Raw genomic sequence first — 25,351 nt, forward strand, 5'->3', positions numbered from 1 at the left:
TATGGTAAACTACACGACAGACTAAGACAATTATTACCATAGAAATGAGGAGAGCTGTGACCTTCAAAGGTGAGGGATAGGCATGAAGAGAGTGCTTCTAGGGTGCTGACAGTATTTTCTTTCTTGACCTGAGTGGTGTAAATAATTCATTATTCATTTCGGCTACATTTGTTGTATCTGTGTTACACTTCACAGTTTAAAATGTTAAAGACAAAAACAGAAAATTACTCTGAACTGACTCAATTATTTCATAACTAAAAACTGTGGGTTTGAAAATGTAAGAATGGAAATAGTCATAATAGAAACACAAAAAGCATATGTATTTGATAAGGGCATTCATAGTGATAACAGACTAATTCTATCCCAAAATCAACAGTCACAAAATTCTTAAGTTCATAATCAAATAATATCCCTTGATTGGCTATTTTCTAAATATAAAATTCACTGTTTGGAAGAGATAACAAAATTTTACCAATAACTAGGTCAATTTTTCCAAAAGGTTTGGATTCTTCATTATTCCAAAAACTTTAGAGTCTTACGTTAAACATCAATGTAAGACCTTTTAAGTGACATACCTTGGTATATTTTGAGTTACTGGAATACTGGACAACTTAGCCAATAACAGGATTTAAAGACTGCCAGCTTTGTATAATACAGTTTCTTTTGGGTTTGTTTTTTTTTTAATTAAAAATTACTGTGAAAATCACTGGTCAGGCCAGTTTAACAGCCTTCACTATCTTAGCCTACAAAATTCAAGTAGATATAGAACTTTTTCACCCAAATACTTAATATTTTAAATAGCTTTCTTCTTCTCAATCACTATCTCCAATTTTTCCCAGTCAGAGGTTTGGGGAACCCTGATGTGTTCCTGCATCAGCTGGACGTAGTAAACCCAAGTTTGGGTTTACTCAGATATGTGGTGCAGAACACCTGGGTATGCCAGGGAATGTAGAGGCAGACAGTTGAGAGAATGCTTCTTCCACTTCTCCAAGCACTGAACTTAAGTATCCCCCTTTGATATTGTGCTCATAATAACATGAGCACAATAGGGGCACCTGGGTGGCTCAGTGGTTAAGCGACTGCCTTTGGCTCAGATCATAATCCCAGAGTCCTGGGATGGAGTCCCACCTCGGGCTCCCTGCTCGGCAGGGAGTCTGCTTCTCCCTCTGACCCTCTCCCCTCGCATGCTCTCTCTCACTCTCTCTCAAATAAAGTCTTTTTCTTTTTTTTTAAGATTTTCTTTATTTGACCAAGAGAGAGACAGCAAGAGAGGGAACACAAGCAGGGGGAGTGGGAAAGGGAGAAGCAGGCTCCCTGCCAAGCAGGGAGCCCTATGTGGGACTCGAGCCCAGGACCCTGAGATCATGACATGAGCCGAAGGCAGACATTTAACGACTGGGCCACCCAGGCGTCCCAATAAATAAAGTCTTTTTTTAAAAAAAGAAAAACATGAGCACAATAAAAAGGAGCTTACAGCTTGGGGCAGTGGAAAAACTGGTCATTTGAAGACATCTATTTCTAATCTCCAGAAAACTTAATTCTAATATGTGTAATTTTGAGGGTTTTGTTTTGGTTTTTGGTTTTGAATTTTTTTTGTTTTTTGGCGCTGGATGAGAGTTAAGTTTGTTTCTGATTCTGCCTCTCTTAACTGTTAGGTCCCTGGTGGACTCTGGCACTGCTAAAAATTGTACAAACTCAAACTCTTGAATAAGAAAAGGTCTGATTTAAATTTCTGCAAAGTAGGGTCAGAAGTCCTGGATCCACTTTCCAAATACAACTGCTTCATTATCATAGCCAACCTTAATTTCTTAAGAGTGCTTATTAGATACTAAGTAAAAAATGTTAAACCATTTTAAGACTATGTGCTTCAGCTCAATGAGTATATCCTGATTTGTACAACAGAGAAATATATTGTGTTAATTGGTTAATACTTCCATAGCTAAGTACCACAAACTGGGTGACTTAAACACCAGAAATTCACTGTCCCCAGTTCTAGAGACTACAAGTCCAAAATCAAGGTGATGCTAGGTCGGTTTCTTCTGAGAGCTATGAGGGTGGCCACATTCTCCCTGAGGCTCTTCACAGTATCTTCCCTCTAGTATTGTGTGTGTGTCCAAATTTCCCCTTTTTCATAGTACACATCACACTGGATTACGGTCCACCCTAATGACTTCACTTTGATTACCTATATAAAGACCCTGATTTCCAAACAAGGTCACTTTCTAAGATACTGGGGGTTAGAATTCCAACATATAAATTTCGGGTGGACACAATCAATCCATAACATATATACACATATATATGTGTGTGTATTATATGTATGTATATACATTATGTATATGTACATGTGTATATAACTAGAACCATTCTTATCAAAATAATTGCACTAAATGTTTTTCATACTACTTCTGAATGTGTATTTGTAACACAGCATAATGCATTTCTCTTTCTTTTCTTTCTAGATACGTAACACAGATCACACATACAAATCAATGCTTTGCTGCCAAGCAGAGATATTTCAAGCCCAGAACCTTAAAATAAACACTGAAAATCGGGCATATTTTCCAATGGAGGTAAAGATTATAGTGTAACCAATAGGAATGTGCAAGCCAGCAATAATTTAATTTAGTAGCCGAGCCAAACCATCATAGCCCACTTTAAAAATATGGGAACTTGAAGAAGTGATATTGTTACAATTGTTAACTATGGAATGCAAGAACATTTATTTTAAACTTCAAGTCACACAAATCCATTTTGTGTATTTATTTTTAAAAAGAAATATCATTCAGCACATTTTGGATTTGAGAGCTTGAAAATAACTGAATCCTGTTTCCTGTATGTGCATGTTAACACCAAATGTAAATGCTATTACAAGGTTCCAGTTACCACAGGACTCTGCCTTCATGCTGACTTATTTTTATGCATCTCTCAGAAGGAAATACTCATGGTTCAGGTTTCAATGGATGAGTGCTTTCACCCTTATGAAAAACAGAAAGTGCTCTCCTTTTTAAACTATTAACAAAGATAAAGAACTAGTATGACTTTTCAAGTGCCTTTTTCTTTCTTTTACAACTTTTAAACTTTTTAAAAGATCATGACTGTTCATAAAGGTTTACCTAGGGCAAATCTGTCCTGTCGGGTAAAAAATCAGAGGACAATACAAAGGATTTTTTTCTCTTTTGGTTTTCATCTTAGTCAAAAATATGTAACATTTACCATCTTAACCATTTTTAAGTGAACAGTACCATAGTGTTAACTATATGCACACTGTTGTGCAACAGATCTCTAGAAGCTTTTCATCTTGCAAAACTGAAACTTTGTCGTAACTGAGAAGACTCCTCTTTTCCATTTCCTCCAGCCCCTGGTACCACCACTCTACTTTCTGTTTCTAAGAGTTCTGACTATTTTAGATAACTCATATAAGTGGAATCATGCAGTTATTTGTCTTTCTGTAACTGGTTTATTTTACTTTTCTCTTAGCATACTGTTCTCAAGGTTCATTCATGTTGAAGCATACGACAAGATTTTCTCCTTTTTAAGGCGGCGTAACATTCAATTGTGTTGCTTCCATCTTTTGGCTACTGTGAATAATGCTCCAATGAATATGAGTGTGCAGTTATCTCTCTGAATGGATATTTTCAATTCTTTTGGATATATATCCAGAAGCAGGACTGCTGGATCATATATAACTCCATTTTTAATTTGTCGAGGAAACGTCATATTATCCATAGCAGCTGCACCATTTTATATCCCCACCAACAGTGCACAAGGGTTCGAATTTCTCCACATCCTTGCCAACACTTGTTATTTTCTATTTTTTTTTATAATGGCTAGCCTAATGGCTGTGAGTTGATATTTCATTGTGGTTCTAAATTGCATTTTCTTTTTTTATTGTTATTTTATTTTTATGTAAATTCAATTAGCCAACATATAGTAATTGCATTTTCTTTTTTTTCTAAGTAATAGTGTTTTACTTTTTTAATTTTTTTATAATGTTCAGTTAGCCACAGTATAGTACATCATTAGTTTTTGACGTAGTATTCAATGATTCATTAATTACGTATAACACCCAGTGCACATCACAACATGTGCCCTCCTTAATACCCATCACCCTGTTATCCCTCCCCCCAAACCCCTCCCCTCTGAGACCTCAGTTCATTTCCCGGGGTCCATACTCTCTCATGGTTCATCTCCTTCTCTGATTTCTCCCCCTTCAGATTTCCTTCCCTTCCCCTATGGTCCTCTGTGCTATTGCTTATATTCCACATATGAGTGAAACCATATGATAATTGTCTTTCTCTGCTTGACTTACTTCACTTAGCGTAATCCCCTCCAGTTCAATCCATGTCAATGCAAATGGTGGGTATTCATCCTTTCTGAAGGCTGAATAATATTCCATTGTATATATGTACCACATCTTCTTTATCCATCCATCTGTTGAAGGACATCTCAGCTCCTTCCCCAGTTTGGCTATTGTGGACATTGCTGCTATGAACACTGAGGTGTATGTGCCCCTTTTCTGTGTCTTTGGGGTAAATACCTAGTAGTGCAATTGCTGGGTCATAGGGTAGCTGTATTTTTAACATCTTAAGGAACCTCCATACTGTTTTCCAGAGTGGCTTTACTACCTTGCATTCCCACCAACAGTGTAAGAGGGTTCCCCTTTCTCCACATCCTCCCCAACATTTGTTGTTTCATGTTTTGTTAATTTTGGCCATTCTCACTGGTGTAAGGTGGTATCTCATTGTAGTTTTGGTTTGTATTTCCCTGATGCTGAGTGACGTGGAGCATTTTTTCATGTGTCTGCTGGCCATTTGGATGTTTTCTTTGCAGAAATGTCTGTTCATGTCCTCTGCTCATTTTTGACTGGGTTATTTGTTTTTTGTGTTGAGTTTGAGAAGTTCTTTATAGATCTTGGATATCAGCCCTTTATCTGTAATGTCATTTGCAAATATCTTCTCCCATTCTGTGGGTTGCCTCTTAGTTTTGTTGACTGTTTCCTTTGCTGTGCTGAAGCTTTTTACCTTGATGAAGTCCAAAAAGTTCATTTTTGCTTTTGTTTCCCTTGCCTTTAGAAATGGGTCTTGAAAGAGGTTTACTGTGGCCAATGTCAAAGAGGTTACTGCCTATGTTCTCCTCTAGGATTTTGATGGATTGCTTTCTCACATTGAGGTCTTTCATCCATTTTGAGTTTATCTTTGTGTATGGTGTAAGGGAATGGTCCAGTTTCATTCTTCTATATGTAGCTGTCCAATTGTCCCAGCACTACATTGACAAATCAGGGAAAAATATCCGATGGAAAAAAGACAATGGAAAAAAAATCTTAATGATTATTTGATGCTGAGCATCTTTTCATGTTTGTTAGTCATTTGTCATTGCTTCTTTGGAGCAATGGCTATTCAAACCTTTATCAATTTTTTAATTTGTTTTTTGTTACTGAGTTGTAGGAATTCTATAGTACGGATATTAATCCCTTATCAGATAGTTTACAAATAGTTCTCCCGTTCTGTAGGTTGCCTTTTCATTCTGTTGATTGTTTCTTCTGCTGCACATAAGTTTTATAACTTTGATGTCATACCATTTGTCTATTTTTGCTTGTGGTACCTATGCTTTTGGTGCTATATCCAAAAATAACTGACAAATCCAGTGACACTAAGCCCTTCCCCTATGTTTCTTCCAGGAGTTTTATAGTTTCAGGTCTTACATTTAGTTCTCTTTGAACCATTTTGAGCTAATTTTTGTATATGGGATAAGGTAAGGGTCCAAACTTAATTCTTTTGCCTGTGGATCTCCAGTTTTCCTAAAACTGTTTGTTGAAGAGACTATCCTTTCCCATCATGTAGCCTTGGCACCTTTCTCAAAGATCTTCTGACCATATAAGGGAAGTTTATTTCTGGGTTCTCTGTTGCATTCTTTTGGTCGGTCTTTATGCCAGTACCATACTGTTTGATTACTGTAGTTTTATAATATATTTTGAAGTCAGAAAGTGTGAGGCCTCCAACTTTGTTCTTTCTCAAGACTGATTTCACTACTTGGGGCCCTTTAAGATTCCATATGAATTTTAGAATTTTTTTTTATTTCTGCAAAACATGAGATTGAGATTTTGATAGCGCTTGCAGTGAATCTGTAGACCACTTTGGGTAGTAGGGCATTTTAACAATACTAAGTCTTCCAACCATATATATGTCTTTCCATTTATTTGTGTCTTTAATGTCTTTCATCAGTGTTTCGCAGTTCTCAGTATGGATATCTTTCACCTCCTCAGTTAAGTTTATTTCCTAAGTATTTTATTCTTTTTTGGTGCTACTGTATTTGGGATTATTTTCTTATTTTTGGATTGGTCATTGTATAGAAATGCAATTTACTTCTGTGTGTTCATTCTGTATCCTACAACTTTGCTGAATTCGTTTATTCTAACAGTTTTTGTGTGTGTGGAATCTTTAGGGTTTTCTACATGCATGATCATGCCATCTGCAAACAGAAATAATTTTACCTCTTCCTTTCCTATTTGGATGCCTTTTTATTTCTTTTTCTCTCCCTGCCTGTTCTGGCTATGACTTTCAGTACCTTATTGAATAGAAGTGGTAAGAATGGGCATCCTGACCTTAGAGGAAAAGCTTTCAGTTTTTCACCACTGAGTGATGTTAGTTGTGGCTTTTCATATTTGCCCTTCCTTACATTGAGGTAATTTCGTTCTATTCTCAGTTTATTGAATATTTTTAGCGTGAAAGGATGATGAATTATTGTCAAATGTTTTTTACTACCCACTTGAGATCATGTGGATTTTGTCCTTCATTCTGTTCATGTGGTATATAACACGGATTGATTTTCACATGTTAAACCATTCTTGCATTCCAGATATAAACTTCACTTGGACATGATATACAATCCTTTCAATGTGCTACTGAATTTAGTTTCCTAATATTTTGTTAAGGATCTTTGCATCAATACTCATTAGGGATACTGGTCTGTAGTTTTCTTATAGTATCTTTGATTTTGGCATCAGGGGGCATCACAGCATGAGTTTGGAAGTGTTCCAACCTCCTCAAATTTTAGGAAGAGTTGGTGAAGAACTGGATTCAATTCTTCTTTAAATGTTTGGTATCATGCTCCAAGGAAGCCATCCGGTTCTGGATTTTTTGCTATTAGAAGTTTATTGCTGATTCAATCTCCTTACTAGTTTATAGCTCTGTTCAGATTTTTTTTTTAATCTCTTTATGATTCACTCTTGGTAGGTCATATAGTTTTCTAAATTCATCCATTTCTTCTAGGTTATCCAATTTTTTGGCTTATAATTGTTCACAGTTGTCCTGTATGATCTTTTTTATTTCTGTGGCATCACTTGTAATCTCTTTCATTTCAGATTTTTGTTGAGTCTCCTTTTATTCATAGTCCAGCTAAAAACTTTTCAATTTCATTAATCTTTCCAAAGAACCAACTCCTCGTGACACTGATTTTTTTTATTTTTATATTCTCTATTTCATTGATTTCTGCTTCCAATGTTTACTATATCCTTCCTTCTGCTATATTTGGGTTTAATTCATTATTTTTCTAGTTCTGAGTCATTAGACTGTCAATTTGCAATCTGTTCATTTTTAATATACACATTTACCACTATAAAATTCCCTCTTAGTACTGCTTTTGCTGTATCTCACAGTTTATCTTTTCCTTTCATTTGTCTTAAGATATTTTCTAATTTCCCCTGTGTTTTCTCCTTTGATCTATTGACTGTTCAGGAGTGTGTTGTTTAATTTTCACATATTTGTGAATTTTCCAGTTTTCCTTTTGCTACACATCCTTAGTTTCATTCCACTGTGGTCAGAAAAGATATCTGGTATGATTTCAATCTTCTTAAATTTGTTAAGAATACTTTTATGGCCCAATGTGTGATCCTAGAGAATGTTCCATGTACACTTGACAAAAATGTGTATTCTGCTATTATTGGGTGGAGTGTTCCAACTAGTCTATTATGTTGTTCAAGTCCTGTTCCCTTGCTAATCTTCTGTCTGCTTGACCTATTCTCTTAGTGAAAGGGGGGGTTGAAATCTCCCACTATTATTGTGTTACTGTCCATTTCTCCCTTCAGTTCTGTCAATGTAATGTTTGATTCCCAAACTGGGTGCTCTGCTATTAGGTGCATACAACTGTTACATCATCTTGGTGAACTGAGCCTTTTATCATTATATGATCACCCTCTTCATCTCCTGTAGCAGTTTTTGATTTAAAACTTTATTTTCTCTGATGTAAGTATCATCCCTACTCTCCTTTCGTTTCCATTTGCAATGAAATATCTTTTCCCTTCCTTTCACTTTCAGCCTGTGTATTCTTTCTATCTGAAGTAAGTCTTGAGTAAGAAAATATTATAAAAGTGGATTTGAATTTGAAGGAAGTTCTGCATAAATGATTAGCTTTCAAGCTTGTGAAAATTGTCTTATTAGAAATCGTTAGGAGGGCGCCTGGGTGTCTCAGTTGGTTGGGCGACTGCCTTCGGCTCAGGTCATGATCCTAGAGTCCCTGGATCGAGTCCCGCATCGGGCTCCCTGCTCAGCAGGGAGTCTGCTTCTCTCTCTGACCCTCCCCCCTCTAATGTGTGCTCTCTCTCTCTCTCATTCTCTCTGTCTCAAATAAATAAATAAAATCTTAAAAAAAAAAAAAGAAATCGTTAGGAATAGTGAGGCCATCTGAAAAACCTGATGGGCAATTACGGTGTTTGAAAAAAATCATGAGGTCATGTTATGGGACTTCACAAGTGAATAAAGCTTTTTACTAGTAAGAGGAATACAGCCTAGTAGAAGAGAGGAAACCCACCTATACTCAGTAGCAGAAAAGAAAGGGAGATCCCATGGAGTAAGGCCCTGTTTAAGTAATGTGCTTCTTAGCCTGGGGTTGCCTACTTCTGTCCCTCAAGACTAGGACTTACAACAGCTAGTTTATTTGGGAAATGCTCTCCAGAAGAGGAGGTGAGGGTATAAGGAGAGTCAAATGGGGAAGAAAAAGCCAAAGCCAATACAATGATGCATTATTGACTTGGTTACCTCTGAGGGTGACTGCTATTTCTGGTAGTCCTAGAGACTACATCCTTAAATTACCCATCTAAGGCACTAAAAGGAGAAGTATTTGTCTATAAGCTTCTATCTGTCTTTCGAGAGGATTGAGGGTTGCCCCATGAGATTTGCCTTCTCTGCACTTCTGGGTTACCCTCTAGTTTGATCCACGTTCTTGCAAATGATAAGATTTTATTTTTTTGATGGCTGGGTAATATTTCATATATATATACATACATATACATACTACATCTTCTTTATCCATTCATCTGTCAATGGACATTTGGGCTCTTTCCATATTTTGGCTATTGTAGACATTGCTGCTATAAACATTGGGGTTCAAGTGCCCTTTCAGATCACTATGTTTGTATCCTTTGGATAAACACCTCGTAGTGCAATTGCTGGGTCATAAGGCAGCTCTATTTTTAACTTCTTGAGGAAACTCCATACTGTTTTCCAGAGTGGCTGTACCAGCTTGCATTCCCACCAACAGTGTAAGAGAGTTCCTTTTTCTCTGCATCCTCACCAACACCTGTCATTTCCTGACTTGTTAATTTTAGCCATTCCAACTAGTGTGAGGTGGTACCTCATTGTGGTTTTTGATTTGTATTTCCCTTATACCAAGTGATGTGGAATATTTTTTCATGTGTCTGTTGCCCATTTGGATGTCTTCTTTGGAGAAGTGTCTGTTCATGTCTTCTGCCCATTTCTTGACTGTATTTGTTGGGTTTTTGGGTGTTGAGTTTGATAAGTTCCATATAGATCTTGGATACCAGCCCTTTAGCTGTTACGTCATTTGCAAATATCTTCTCCCATTCTGTACATTGCCTTTTTGTTTTGTTGACTGTTTCCTTTGCCTGCACAAGCTTTTTATCTTGATGAAGTCCCAATAGTTCATTTTTCCTTTTGTTTCCCTTGCCTTTGGAGACGTGTCTTTCAAGAAGTTGCTACAGCCAAGGTCAAAGAGGTTACTGCCTGTGTTCTCCTCTAGGATTTTGATGGATTCCTGTCTCACATTTAAATCTTTCATCCATTTTGAGTTTATCATTTGTGTATGGTGTAAGAGAATGGTCCAGTTTCATTCTTCTGCATGTGGCTGTCCAATTTTCCCAGCACCATTTATTGAAGAGACTATCTTTTTTCCATTGCATATTCTTTCCTGCTTTGTGGAAGATTAGTTGATCATAGAGTTGAGGGTCCATTTCTTGGTTTTATATAATATGTCTCAATGTGAACTTCTTTAGATACATCCTAGTTGGAATCTTTAAAGCTTCCTGAATTTGGATGTTCATTTCCCTCCTTATATGGGAAGCTTCCTGCCATTGTATCTTCAAAGAAACTCTCTGCTCATCTCTCTCTTCTCTTCAAGGACTCCCATATTGTATAAATTGGTCCATCTGACAGTGTCCCATAAGTCCCTTAGGCTTTTTTCACATTTCTTCATTTTTTTTTCCTTTCATTCCTCTGATTTGATCATTTCAAATGAACTGTCTTCAGGTTCACTGATTCTTTCTTCTGCTTTATCAAGTCTGATGTTGATCCCCTCTACTGAATTTTTTTCAATTAACCTACTGAAGCACACTAAGTTTCTTTAAGACAATTATAATTCTTTGTCTGCTAATTCATAGATTTCCATTTCTTAGGTTCCGTTTCTGAAGATTTATTTTGTTCTTCTGATTGAGCCATGTTTCCCTGCTTTTTTTGGGTGCCTTGTTACTTGCCATATTTTTTTGTTGTGATTTTTGCATTTTAATAAAAAGCAGCCACCTCCCCCAGTTCTTATAGACTGTCTTTATATATTGGAAGACTTCCATCGGTCAGCCTGGCTAGAGATTTTGGGGGCCTCTCAAGGACACATGTTCTCTGGGCTTGTGTAATTTTCCAATTAGAGAGGTCTTCCAGTTTCTTTTTCATGAGGTGTTAGTCTCTTTCTCCCTCTGATGTCTGTCTACAGTACTGCAGGTTCTCTGGCACTATCACAGGCTGCTGAGCCCTCTTTTGTTCTCAACAGCCCCCAGGCATCCAAAGTATACCAGTTCCCCATCAGCACTCAAAGTCAAGCAACAAAATATAAACCAACCCCTCAGGTAGTCCCCCACTCCAAGAAAACCCTGGAACACTGGATATATGTTCCACTATTCTCTTTTCCTTCCAAGGCACAAGCAGCATATTGGGCTTTTCCTTTTAATTAGTAGCTTTACTGGCCTGCAGGAGGGGCTGATATAGATGAAATAAAACCACCTTTCTGACCCATTTCAATGCAGCTGTTCCTCCTTTTGAGTTTGCCTGGGTTTTTTGGACTGTATATTACTAAGTCAGTGTTTCTAGAGGGGAGTGAGTTCTGGGGTTTTCTATTCCACCATCTTTCTGACCAAAGACCAGTTTATTTCTGTCATCTCACATTATAACAAACTCAATGAAAACATATACAACAGCAGTCATCAAAAATTTATAGTAAAGACTACTCTTTGATTTAGAACAAAGGGTACTGACAACCACTTCTATCTCTTTCTGAATTGTTTTTGCATTTAAAGTATATAAAGCTTTTGTATTGTACGGACCATATTGTACATTATCTCACCTCCACTACACTTCATCTCTGATTCCAGTCAAGCTCTAGTTAATGAAATGTGCAAGTGTCAATCCATTTTGTGCTAACAGTGCCTCATCTCAAGCTTATACCAAACAGATTTCTCACTTCCTGCTCTGGCAGCTGGCTGAATGCATGCAGGGTCAGGAGGTGTCACACATATGTAACCCAGAAGTGCAGAGAAGGCAAATCTCATGGGGCAACCCTCAATCCTCTCGAAAGACAGATAGAAGCTTATAGACAAATACTTCTCCTTTTAGTGCCTTAGATGGGTAATTTAAGGATGTAGTCTCTAGGACTACCAGAAATAGCAGTCACCCTCAGAGGTAACCAAGTCAATAATGCATCATTGTATTGGCTTTGGCTTTTTCTTCCCCATTTGACTCTCCTTATACCCTCACTTCCTCTTCTGGAGAGCATTTCCCAAATAAACTAGCTGTTGTAAGTCCTAGTCTTGAGGGACAGAAGTAGGCAACCCCAGGCTAAGAAGCACATTACTTAAACAGGGCCTTACTCCATGGGATCTCCCTTTCTTTTCTGCTACTGAGTATAGGTGGGTTTCCTCTCTTCTACTAGGCTGTATTCCTCTTACTAGTAAAAAGCTTTATTCACTTGTGAAGTCCCATAACATGACCTCATGATTTTTTTCAAACACCGTAACTGCCCATCAGGTTTTTCAGATGGCCTCACTATTCCTAACGATTTCTAGTAAGACAATTTTCACAAGCTTGAAAGCTAATCATTTATGCAGAACTTCCTTCAAATTCAAATCCACTTTTATAATATGTTGTTACTCAAGCCTAGATGTTCTGACATAGTCAAATACACTTTTCATAGACAATGCATCTCAGATGTCCATTCACTGACAGTGAATATATTTTTGAAGGCAAGCTTTCTGTTTAGGTAATATGACTGCCAGCAATGTTTTACTAAATTATAAATCCCTGTGTAAAAAAATAAAAAAATAAAAACTCTATAGATCAATGTTAAGCTTGGGTTTCCTTTACCAATATTAAGAAATAATTAAGAAAAACATTCCCCCTGGATTGAAATAAACATTTCTTTATAGGAGTACTCCTGAAACACTCAAGATAAACATTCTTCTGGCTTTTTAAATCAGATTATTATAATCAAGCAATTTAAAAGATAACAATTTCTTGCCAAAATATTGATTTTGCTTAAAAAGTACTTCTAAAACTCAGAATATGACAAAGCAATCAACTCAAAAAACACATGATACAAGCTTTAGTGGTCATCTGTACAAGATAAACAGTGTGTTAGTTCTCAATAATGAAAAAGAAATTAAAACAATTCTGAAAATACTTAAAATTTGAACATGCAGATATCTTTTCAATTGAAATTTTATTCTAATGAACATTATTACATTTCCCTATTATGTTTCTCTAGTGGTTTATATGACATGTAAATCTTAGCACATGAGGGGCGCCTGGGTGGCTCAGTCGTTAAGCATCTGCCTTCGGCTCAGGTCATGATCCCAGGGTCCTGGGATCGAGTCCCACATCAGCTCCCTGCTGGGCGGGAGTCTGCTTCTCACTCTCCCACTTCCCCCTGCTTGTGTTCCTGTTCTCACTATCTCTCTCTGTCAAATAAATAAAATCTTTAAAAAAATGTTTAAAAAATCTTAGCAAATGAAGCTTGATAACTAGACATGATATAGAAGAAGAAAAATGTGACAAAAAGATGCTACATGGGGAAGCACATGATCTCCTTTGTTCATCTAACACAGTTAAGTCAACATCAACAAGTTTCAACTATGGTTAACACTGCCATCTCTGCACAATTACTGTAGAAAATCTTAAATTAAAGAAGAAAAAAAGAAAGAAAGTCTGCCTTAAATTAGGTAACATCTAGCCCATAGGACACTGTAAACCTGACTGCCAAGAAGTCAACAGAGCTCACAGTCAGCTGTCTTGTGAGTACTTGCTCCTCCAAACCAAGATACTCCAACTGTCTTCATTCCACCCTCCTCCCCCATTTGTTGTGAATGCTCATGTGTGGTACTCACAAAGGCAAATTCCTACCCAAACTACTCATGTATGTAAACTCAGTCAGCTTCCACCACCAAAAGCTAAGCACTATTGGGCTTTTATTGTATACTGTGCAAAAGACTCAGAATACTAAAACTGTAAAGGATTTTAGGGAAGTCTAATCCAAAAGCCTGATAGGTTAAATGACTTGTACAATGTCAATGGCAAGACTGAATCATGAACTCAAGTTGCCTGACTCCTGGTTACCCACTCTTGTGAGAGGAATGGTTTCTTTCCTTCTAACCAAAAATATGTCAGTGACTATCCTAGTGCAATGAGCAAACTAACATAAAAGACCACTTATTTCAAGAATGGATTATCTCTTATTTGAAATGCTTTAAAATCACATTTAAACAAGTATCTGGAAATATATTCTTACAAGAAAAAGATAATCCAGTATCTATAACTAAATAAATAATTATACTAACCTTGACAAATTTCAATCTATAAAACTGATCCAGATCAGACACAGATATAAATTATTCAACATTAACCTCACTTGAATTATTTTGCATATCTTCATTCAAAACTCTGCACTAATATACTATCACTAATAGTATACATTCTACACAGCTCCTAGGTTAAAAGTAAAGAAAGACCACCTTACATATGGACAATTACTATGCCTTACTTATGGAAGGCAGAACTGTTGGTATTTCTTAAGGCCAAGCATATGCCCTACCTTTAAAGCTCCATTCCAGGAGGTCAATGCCAAGTCCATAGCCCAAAATGGGCAGTTTTTAATCCAGCTCCACCATAGGTAATTTATTCTATAAACACAGCACTGGACTAGATGTTGGAGAGGAACAGGAGATGAATGTGAAACATATAGACCACATACAGGGAACCAATTGTGAGCCAACTGTACGTTCATTATCATATAATCTTCACTTCAGCCCTGGAAGAGAGATCTTATTATCCCTGTTTCATGAAGAAAACAGAAAAGTTAACCAAGGCTAGTAGAAGGCAGAGCTTTAGAACATGTACAATCTCACCAAGAATTCTAATCCAACTGTGTACCTACCACCACATTCCTCTGCATTTCAGCAGGGAACCAGGGAAACACTAATCTATTCTGGAGTACAGTTTAGCATCTTAGATCCAGATTTAGTATATCTCCACACTGCATAAGAGTTTCAACTCTACAACAACCTTAAGAAGAAAACTAGTGTCTAGATTCATGAAGAATTCCAAAAAGAAACCCACGCCCCACGTTTAAAGGGTTTATAGCCTTTCTGTCTGTAAAATACAGATCCCCACAGCACTGGCATCTCACAGATTGCTGCCTGAGGGTGGAGAGGACTGAACAGGACTAAAGCACCAGAACCATGTCTCATCCAAATAATGAAACTCGGCTGCTGCTTTCAAAATCACTAACATTCTTCAGTAACCATATTCCTCAATTTTTTTTCCTCAGAATAAAGTTCCAAAGGAGAAAAAAAAAGTAATACAATTCATGTTTATTATAATGTAGTCTAAAACCATAAAAATTTTTTCACCAAATGTACTATTATTCAACTATAAAATTTTAATTTTGAAACTGCTTAGAAATACAGAAACAAGGGTGCCTAGATGACGCAGTCAGTTAAGCATCAGACTCTTAGTTTCAGCTCAGGTCATGATCTCAGGGTCGTGAGATAGAGCCCCACGTCAGGCTCCATGCTCAGTGGGAAGTCTGCTTGAGACTCTCTCTCCTGCTCCTTCTGCCCCTCCCCACCCCAGCTCTCTCTCTCTTTCTAAAATAAATAAATATTTTTTAAAAAATACAAAAACAGTTAATATATTAGATTAAAATACTAAATACAAAATACTCTATGTAAATAGTCAAGGACTGTATGTCAAGACTATATTTAAAAGCAGAAAAGTGAAAATAGCTGTCAGGATAGTGAGATTACTGATGATTGTTTTTATTCTTAAAAGTTTCCTTCATATTGCTTTTTAAATTTCTATAACAACAAATGTGCCCTTTTAAATTATTTCATAATATATTAAATGGGTGTCTATTACACCTAACTTAATGGGAATCTGTAGGAAAATTAAATTTATTCTGAGCCTCCTGTGCAATAATAAGATAATATATACCCCTATAGGAATATACAGGTTTGGGCTCTTCCCAAGTCCCATACCACAAGACACTCTAAACAATGCTGTGCCAGTTATGAATTATGCTCCTAAACTAAAATACTTCAAGATGATTTAACATGGAGAAAGTACTAGCTCCAAAGTCAAAGGAAATCAAAGAAAGAAAAAGATCTGAATCTTTTTAATTTTGACTATCATCATGTAACCATGTAGCAAACATTTCTCAAAGTATAGTCCTAGGATCGCCTACCTTAGAGTCACATGAGATTTTTTTCACAATGCAGATTCCAACCACCACTGCAATCCTCCAACCTAAACAATCAGAATCTCCAACAGAAGTCCAGAGTTTGCCTTTCTGCACAATCTTCCCAGTTGATTTTTATGCACGCAGATTTTAAGAACTATTGATCTGCAGACATATTAATCAGGTAAAATAAACACCATTCAAAATTTTCAATGAAAGAAACCTACAGAACTCTTAACTCTGAATAGGTGATTCAATTACATACTAATTTCTCACAATTACCAGCTCAAACAAGTCAAGTTGTAAGATCACAGGCACAAGGAGCAGACATCCTGCAAATCTGTTGTCTCTTCTGCCTAACCTGTGAAAGTTTCTGGAAAACAATTTTGCAAATTTTAACAAAAGCCTTAAAATAGCCATGCCCTTTGCCCAGAAATTTCACTAGTAAGAATTTTTCCTAAACGAATATTCAAGTATGCAAGCAAGGTTTTTAGGCAAGAGTGTTTGGGACAACAGTATTAATATTCACCATCTGCCATTTTTTTGAGTATATACACTGCATCTGGCACTTGTGGGTGCTTACACACAGTATTTCTAATCCTCAAAACTTTTATCCCCATTGTAGACAGAAAAAGACTAAGGAGCAGAGAAGTTATTTACTTGCCCAGGCAGGAGTTTTTAACCTGCCCAGGATCTGAATCTCAGGCAGTTTGAGTAAAAACATCAGGCTCTTTCCACTCTTGGCCCTGTAAAATGTTTTAAGATGTCATAATGTTTAAGCAAAGTATGACATGTCAAGTGGATATTTTATATCCATTTAAAACTATGCTCTTCAAAAATCTTTAATGAGATGGAAAATACTCAGGACACAGTGGTAAGTGAAAAACTTGGGTGTGATCCCAGTTTAGAATGTAAGGGACACAAGACACAGAACCATATGTATCTTATCTTTATTGGTTTTGTCTGTATCCCCAAAGCCTAACACTAACAGTGTACCTGACATACAGTGGGAACTCAGTATCTGTTGTAAAAGTAAATTATGTGTGGGCCTATTTTTTAAAGCCCAGAAAATAATTCCCAAAATACTATCAGTGGTTATTGCTGGATTAGGAATGACTTTTTTTTCTTTTCATATCTGTTTGTACTTTCAAGTATCTATAAGAAGTTCATATTACTTTCATAATGAGAAAAAAATTGCAATGGCTAATTTTCAAATCCTATGTTTGAGCATCTTCCTATACAAGAGATGCAATTAAGCTTCATATAAACTCAATATGCAGACTAATGTGTGGTTTCTCTAATTCACTCTAACAGAGAAACTATATTTACAAAGTGAGCATTACCTTTTTATATACCAGCATCATAAATGCCAATGGGATTTAATACTTGTTACAAATAAATGTTTTCATCACCTACAGTTATTAGTAGCTTAGCAGGTAGGAAATGGATTTATAAATATATAGCTTCCACAAAATGTTTCTATTAATGGTTTGTGTACTTTGGATACTGCCCTAAGTGTTAGTACCACAAGGATTAAAAATCAAATTCGGTGGCTTCTGCAGCATAGCAAGGGCTTCCTGCCAAGGTCATCCCATGCACAGCAAGAGCCACTATAAATTAGCATTATAATTGTGTCTCATCCCCAATAGTTTATTAAGCATTTTACATAAAGAAAAATAATATGGTCACTGTTATCTATGCATTTTTTAAGAAATACATTTTAGAACAAACTAAGAATGAGCCAGCTGGTATATTCTATTAGCTCATCACTCTGGACAATTTCAAACACCAAAGCATGGCACAAACCCGATGATAATTCGACTGTCAAACTGCATCCAAAATGACTTCAACTTCTGAACAAATTCTGGCTTTGTTGGCCAGATTGTACTGCAGTAACCAATCTACAAAAAGCCAAAAGGACAGAAGCATGAACTACACTGAACCTGTCAATTCTAAAAGCAATCTGAGATGGGTGATAGGCAAGAAGGAAAAAGGAAAAGAGAAAAGATATCTTGGAGTAATAAAAGGTAAAATGGGCATTTTTATTGTTGTGTAATTTTCAATTAAAAAAAAAAAACCTGACATGGAGAAAACAGTGGAGGAAGAAGACAATTACATTACTTAGTGGGCCCAGGTTCTGTTTGTAAAAGCAGTAACAGGATGAGAACAGCTCTATATGATCAAGGATATTATGTCTTTGGAATTTAAGTTTATTCCTGGATTATGCCAAAAAAGAAATTCCACCTACCTATAACATTACCAAATAATTTAAATTTCTAGGGATTATCAACCAGCCTCCAATATAAGTAAGCTTCTGCTTCAGTCACAACTTGAAATTTTTGTCAGAATTCCCTCCACTTCACCCACTGTGGGGAAACTATGGGTTGGATCCATTGTGCCTCCCTTTTTTCCTTGCCTATTTATGTTAGAGAAGCTAGAAAAGAAGTTACAATCCCAGAATCTCTTGTAGCAAAGAATGGCCAAAGAAATACAGATGGAAGTTTCAGGAGAACCTTGAGTAGAAAACAATGTTTCCTCCCTTCGCCTGCACAGACTCCAGATGCACCTCCAGGCATAGACAGCCAGTCTGTAACAATGAGGCCAAAAGCCACAGACTGAGGATGGCAGAGGTAAGGAGGGTAGTGACTGGGCTCCTTGATGCCCCTGAGCAAATATTGGGGCTTAGACCTCTTAGCTCCACATTTTGTGTTAGGTGAGGAAAATAAACCCCTGGCTTGTTTAAGCCACTCTATGTTTGGTTTTCTGTTATTCACAGCCAAATACATTCCTGCCCATTAAAATCATCAATATGACAAACCTTTCTATGTTTTAACTTATCAATGATCAACTTCACCAAAACCCTACAAGTCTTCGCAAAGATAAGACTTACTGAGAGTACATGCATTTACTGAGAGTGCTTACTCAATGCCTATGAGGGCAGGGACATAACGCCCGTCTCGTTTTACCCTTACAGGACCTTAGAAGAGGCAAAGTTAAGAATCCAATCCAGGCCAGTCTGACAGCAGCTTCTGAGCTCTTTACTGCCAAGACACAATCTCTGGTGGACTTTTTCACTGTTTATAAAGCAATCTTAACCTTCACTTCTGCTCTCAGACTCAACTACAATTGTCTTAACTTTCTGATTGGAGAAAGGCTTCTAAAAAATAAATCATTCCTTCCCCTAAACAAAAGGGATTCACATGTAGTTTAAAAAAAAAAAAAAAACTGGCAAGTATTTGCTCTCTAGTGTTTTGAAATCTTTATCTATCACGTGGCACAGAGCTACTGCTACACTAACATCCACTAAGCACCATGTGCCTGGCACTGGGCTAAGCATTTCACATGCATCATCTCATTCAGGGCTCACAACATCCCCATTTTACAAGTGAGCAAACAGAACACATAAGCCTGGGCACAGACTTTGAAAAAAGTCTCTTTCTAGACACCAATGAATAACAAGTTCAAAGCAACTTAAAACTAGAAAGGAGACTGATTTTGCTACTAGTCTTTAGTAAAAATATCAGAAGTGATTAGATCAGGACCCTTCAAAGAATGAAAAATACTCAAGGCAAGGACAACTACAAGGGTATAAAGCCCTTTCATCCTCAGCAAATCTAAAATTCCACACTCATGTCTAATATAGCTTTACTCAGTATATACTCAACCACCTTTACAAGAAGCTAATATACTCATCAGTGTGTGAGCTGCCAGGAAGGCCAATAATCTTTAAGTAGCTATGAATATTTATTTATCATAAGGCCATTTTTTTGAGTGACAAACTAAAGATTCTATATTTATTTATTTTTTAATATGTTATATTAATCACCATACATTATACCATTTAATTCATTTTCCAATATACTTGATTTTCATTTGCAATATAAGAATGTGCATTTTATGAACTATGGTTTATAATTAATATAGCTATTACTCATTTATTCAGCACTTCCTATATGGCCAGCACTGTGATGCTTTACATACATCATTTTTGTCTTAATCATCACAAGCACCTCAGGATGCAAGAACTATTAATACTCCCTTTTATTTCATTTATTTGTTGATTGATTGATGGGGGGGGCAGAGGGACAGAGAGAATCCCAAGCAGGCTCCACACCAGGCATGGAGCCCACTGCAGGGCTCAATCTCACAACCCTGAGATCATGACTTGAGCTGAAATCAAGAGACGGATGCTTAAGTGACTGAGCCACCCAGGCGCCCCAATATCCACTTTCAGAAAGAGGGTCACAGGTGATGAATTTTCCCAAGCTCCCTATTAGAAGATAGCATCAAGATTTGAATCCACATCTGGCCCATAGCTCTGTGATTTTAACCACTAAGCTTCATAAAGTTATTTGATTTCTTCCTATTATATTAGCCTTAATCAAACATTAGCTAGAAAACCGTATCAAGCTTAGCTCTTATTTATCTTCACTTTCAGTACTCCCCATCTGCGCTTTATATTTCTCCCATAAAACATCTAAAACCTAAGACCATCTTCACTAAAGATTCACTTCACTCACTGAATTAAAGAGATAACATAATCACTGTTCTTACTTTTAATCAATGATGTGTTGATAACCTATTTTAGTGGCTACTTCTGCTACTCAAGCAAGCAAAAGTAAATGATCCTCGCTGTGCCTATCATTGTAAAAATGCAACATGGTTTTCAAAGTCTTTAACAGCAATATCCTAAAGGCCCACCAGATGTCAACCTTAGTTCATAAAAATAGGCCATTTCCCACCTTGTAACACTTCCTTCTATGATGAAACAAGGGATCCAGAACTTTGAAAATGCCTATGCTTTTTTTTTAATTTTATTTCATTGTTATGTTAATCACCATATATTACATCATTAGTTTTTGATGTAGTGTTCCATGATTCGTTGTTTTCGTATAACACCCAGTGCTCCATGCAGTACGTGCCCTCCTTTATACCCATCACCAGGCTAACCCCTCCCTCCCTCCTCCTCCCCTCTAGAACCCTCAGTTTGTTTCTCAGAGTCCATAGTCTCTCATGGTTTGTCTCCCCTCCGATTTCCCCCCTTCTAAATTGTATGTAGGCATGCATGTATGTTTTTTAACTTAAGAAGAAAAGTGTAACAGTAAGATGTAAAACATACAAAAAGAGAAAGAGAGAGAGAAAGAAAGAAAAAATATAAATACACAAATTCCATGTTTGCCTCTCAAGGTCTCTAGCAAATACCAAGACTATTTCTGACTCTTCTGACCTATTTACTTCCTACTTTCCCCCCAGACTTTCTTCTATACTGTTCTTCTCCTCCTCTTTGCATACCATAAGTCACATTTAATTGAATTAAATGAATCAATACTATTATCTCACATGAGGTATGAAATCTAAACTTTGAAAATCAGTATTAAATAAATTAAAAACAATTTTTCTTTATGTTAAACAGTGCTGTCCATGGTATCCATCCCAAGGCTGACCATAAACTTCAATATAAACTTGAAAATAATTCCCATTTATAAAACCATTGACTAATAAAATGGATCATCTTCATTTAGACAAAAATGTCAGATATTCCACAAGGCTGAAAGAAAAGAGAAGAGAAGAGAAAGAAAAACTAGCCAATTTTTCCCTACATTTTCAGCCTGGTGGTTTTTATGTATACAAATTCTTTTGGGATTCATTGATCATCCAAGAATGGTATTTCATTTCTTTGATCAGTGCCCTACTGCCCATATTTTAACCTCGCTGAATTTTTTGGTCCATTGCGTAGAAGAAATTCTCTACTAATAAAAATGCAACCGATTAAAGATTAACTTACCCCCAGGACGGTCTCTCTAGAAACAAATTCCAAGCATTATAATCACTAATTTGCACTATGGAGACTTAAAGACAGATAATCTTACTTATCCTGATTTAAACTGGAAATCTGCATGTATTTTAAGGCAATTAATGAAAAGAAAAATGGCAAACCAGATTCACATAATCAGAAATCCAACCAGGCAAATACTTTACTTACTTGACACTTTTCAAAGGAAAAAGTTTTACACCCTAGAATATCTAACAATATTAGAATATTTGTTGACTTATCAAACTTCCTATCTTGGACTCTATTTCACTCCCACAATATGAAATTGCAAAATTTTTTGGTTCTCCAAATATTTAAGTATACACTATATGTCAGAAATTGTAATGGGCACTGGAAATCTTTTGAATCCATGCTGTAATATTTATTATTAATAATAATAAAAGCATCTAAAATATATATTAGGTTCTTATTTGTCAAACAGTGTTTTAGCTTAGCAGGCATTATATCTTTTAATTCTCACAAAACCCTAAGAGAAATACTCTTATCAGTCCCATTTAGAGATGGCCGAACTGAGACAGAGAGAGGCCCAGGAACTGTCCCAAGGTCTGTGGGATATGAATCTAGGTCTGAGTGATTCCAGTGCCCACTCTCGCTATAATTCCCTGGTTAAAACAATAAGACACAGGATTATTTTTGGTTCAGAAAATCAGTCTCACTCCTTCAAACATAGTAGTTCTACATAATTTGACACCAGGAAGCAGGTATCACAAAATGCCTTGGTACACTGCGCCCCACGTTCTATTGCCAAACATGTTCAAAATTTACTTTCTCAGAAGGCATAATTCACTTATCGGTAATTTCTGGAAAGTTAATCAAAGCCCTATATTCAATCATTAAAGAATTCTTTGGGGCTGAAATGTAAATATTTCATTATACATAGATTCTTGAAGAAACCTTAGCTCTATTAGGACTTCCTGTGAAAGAAACTTTAAGCAATTTTAAACCACCTCATGTCAGAGTAGCTAAGGGGACAGCCTTCAAATTTAAGAACTGCATCACCCATATTTCATTCTATTCTAAATGAAAATTAATTCAAAAAAGAAATCCACTTCCAAAGCTCAGAGGGCTGCCTAGAAACTAACATCGCTGTCACTATCTATGTGTCCACAAATGGAACAGGTAAGGAAGACACAGTATTATTAGAAAATCCACCTTTCACATCAGCCCAAACTCATGTAGAAAACAATCTCAGAATATTTTTCTGAATAAACTTAGTATGTTGTTTTAGAATCAGAAACCAGGCAAAAAGAACCATGGAACAAATTAAACTAAAATGGATTACTGAAATACAACTTTAATTTCCAAATCCACTATAATTTCTAAATCCACTATACAATATTCTTATTTGAATCATTTATCACAGAAGTAACTCTCCTAGAAAATTATATAATTTAAGAGGGAAAAAAGAGAGAGAGACATGATAAGCACTAGGGATGTTTATCAATAAAAATAAGCAACAAGGGAGATGAGTTTATAGCTCATCCAAAAACACCAGCCAAACACTCCTGCTATTTGTTTCTACCAAGTTATTGTCTTGGAAAACATGTTGTTCTCTCTTAAAATAACCTGCTTAATTGTCTTTAAAAGCCACTGCATTTCCAGGGAGGGCTAAATAGCTCCCATGTTGTGATGCATTGACTAATAAAGTCAAAGTTAGTTATGCATAAAGATACAAAAGAAAGTTGGAAAGCTCCAATCTAGATATAAGGACACTAGCTACTGAACGAATCCACCATACACCCTTAGTCAAATTAATGCCTGGTCCTCTACAGTATTTTAAGAATGACAGTTATTCAAACTATCATATTTTTCTGGATGAGGGAAATGACCACACTGGTGACTTACAGGTAGGCTAGTAATTAACATTTTTAAGGAAGGCCAAAATGACCTTGAACATTTTAGCGTTCGCTCTGAGAACTCCAATCCTCCCATTAAAACTCGGAATTTGCCTCAGTCCTAAAGCTGTTGGGCCTGGGAAAGTCCCAGAGAAACTAAGGACTTAAAAAAAATAAAGAAAAAAAATGTGTAAGACAGACACTCATAGTACAGGAAGATTTTTATGAACTGAGTGTAACTCAAGATGTGTTCTATAAGCCTGTCAGGAGATGACCACAGAGTGTCCTCTAACCCAGCAGCATTGCCCTGACACTGTCCCCACGCTCTGGCCGTTTACCCCCATCCAGGCCCCTTTTACTCGAGAGTGGAGGGTGGGGGGCGGGAACTCCTATCTTAAGCCCTGACATCTGCAGTGTTTCCCAATAGCGAGACAAGGCCCCTCAGCTGGAGGAAGTGGATACTGACATGAGGAGAAACAGGGACAGAGAGCTAGAATTCAAGGCTATCGGGGAGTGGGGATAGAGTCACGCAGACTCTGTGAGGTCCCAGTGCGTCCTGATGGCACAGCCCGTGTGTCCGCACTAAAGTTGGCATCTCCAAAGTATCCAAGAACACAACCGGGGCGCGCCGGTACAAACTCGGCCTTTGGCTTTTCTGAAGCGGGTCAAGTTAGCACAAGGTTCCCGATGCCTGGAGACCTGAGAGGCGTGGAAGGGTGGAGAGTCCCGCGAGGTCTCCACTCCTTGGGTGTCCTGCGGCTTCGCGGGGGAGGGGACCGGGGAACTAAGTCGTCTATGAGCCGGAATGGGGAGCTGGGCGCGGGGCGGGGATGTCCGGGAAGAAGTGCGGACTCAGTCCCGGAGTCCGAGAACGCGGGGGATGCCTACCTTGTAACATGGCCTCAAGTTTCTTCCTGTCCACGCGGAAGCGCTCCTCGCTCCACTCGGGGCTATGCAGAGGCGCCCCGGCGACCAAGTCGTCCTCGGAGCCGGGCATGGGCGAGTCAGTGCTGCGTTCGCTGTTGGAGCCCGGGTCCGATTGCGCCGCCAGGTAGCCGGGCTCGCCCTGGGCGGCCATGGTGGGCGCGCGACGCTCGGGCTCCGGCTCCGGCTCCGACTGCGGCCGCCGCTCTGCCTGCGTCGCCGCCTCCGCTCGCCGGCCGGGCTCGACTGGCTCCCCGCGCCGCGGCGCTAGCTCGTCCCCCGGCCGCCGCCGACGCCGCCGCCGACGCCGCCGCCACGGAGCCCCCGGCGCATCCCAGCCCCGAGAACCGCCCGCCGCCCCGAGTCCCGGCCCGGATGCCGGGCCAGTGACTGCGCCTCCCCCTGCCAGCAACGCCCGCGCGGAATGAGCGCGCCGCGCCGCCCGCGCCTCCATCCGCAGGGCTCCGGCGCCCCCTCCCCGCCCGCCGCCCCTGCCGCCGCGCGCTCATTGGCCCCGCCGGCCCACGGGGAGCCACGGCGGGCGGGCGCGCGGGCGGGCCGCCCCTGGCGCTCGGACACCCTCGCGCGCGCACACTCACCACGTACACACTACCTCTTTTCTGCACTTAACTCGTACAAATCTTATCCCGCACGTATACTTTCATGGTTTTTCAAACACAGACACTTACCAGGTTTAAGCACAACACTTTCTGAACGCACACCAAATGCACACGTAATTCCCCTTCTATTT

General features: G+C 38.1%; 1 protein-coding gene across 4 annotated transcripts in view; it reads right to left on the minus strand.

The window, feature by feature from the left end:
- The window catches only part of BICC1 (BicC family RNA binding protein 1), a 293,760-nt gene extending 268,755 nt beyond the window's left edge, over positions 1 to 25,005 (minus strand). For all 4 annotated transcript variants that reach the window (XM_073886239.1, XM_025850330.2, XM_073886238.1 and 1 more), the window contains exon 1: positions 24,565 to 25,005. In XM_073886239.1, the coding sequence (XP_073742340.1) occupies positions 24,565 to 24,754 (190 nt within the window). In that variant the 5' untranslated portion in view covers positions 24,755 to 25,005. The remainder of the gene's footprint in view (positions 1 to 24,564) is intronic.
- Positions 25,006 to 25,351: the final 346 nt, after the last annotated feature.

The sequence above is a fragment of the Callorhinus ursinus genome, unplaced genomic scaffold, assembly GCF_003265705.2.
Source record: "Callorhinus ursinus isolate GAN/ISIS: 27379988/994484 unplaced genomic scaffold, GSC_fseal_2.0 scaffold69, whole genome shotgun sequence".
Taxonomy (NCBI): Eukaryota; Metazoa; Chordata; class Mammalia; order Carnivora; family Otariidae; genus Callorhinus; species Callorhinus ursinus.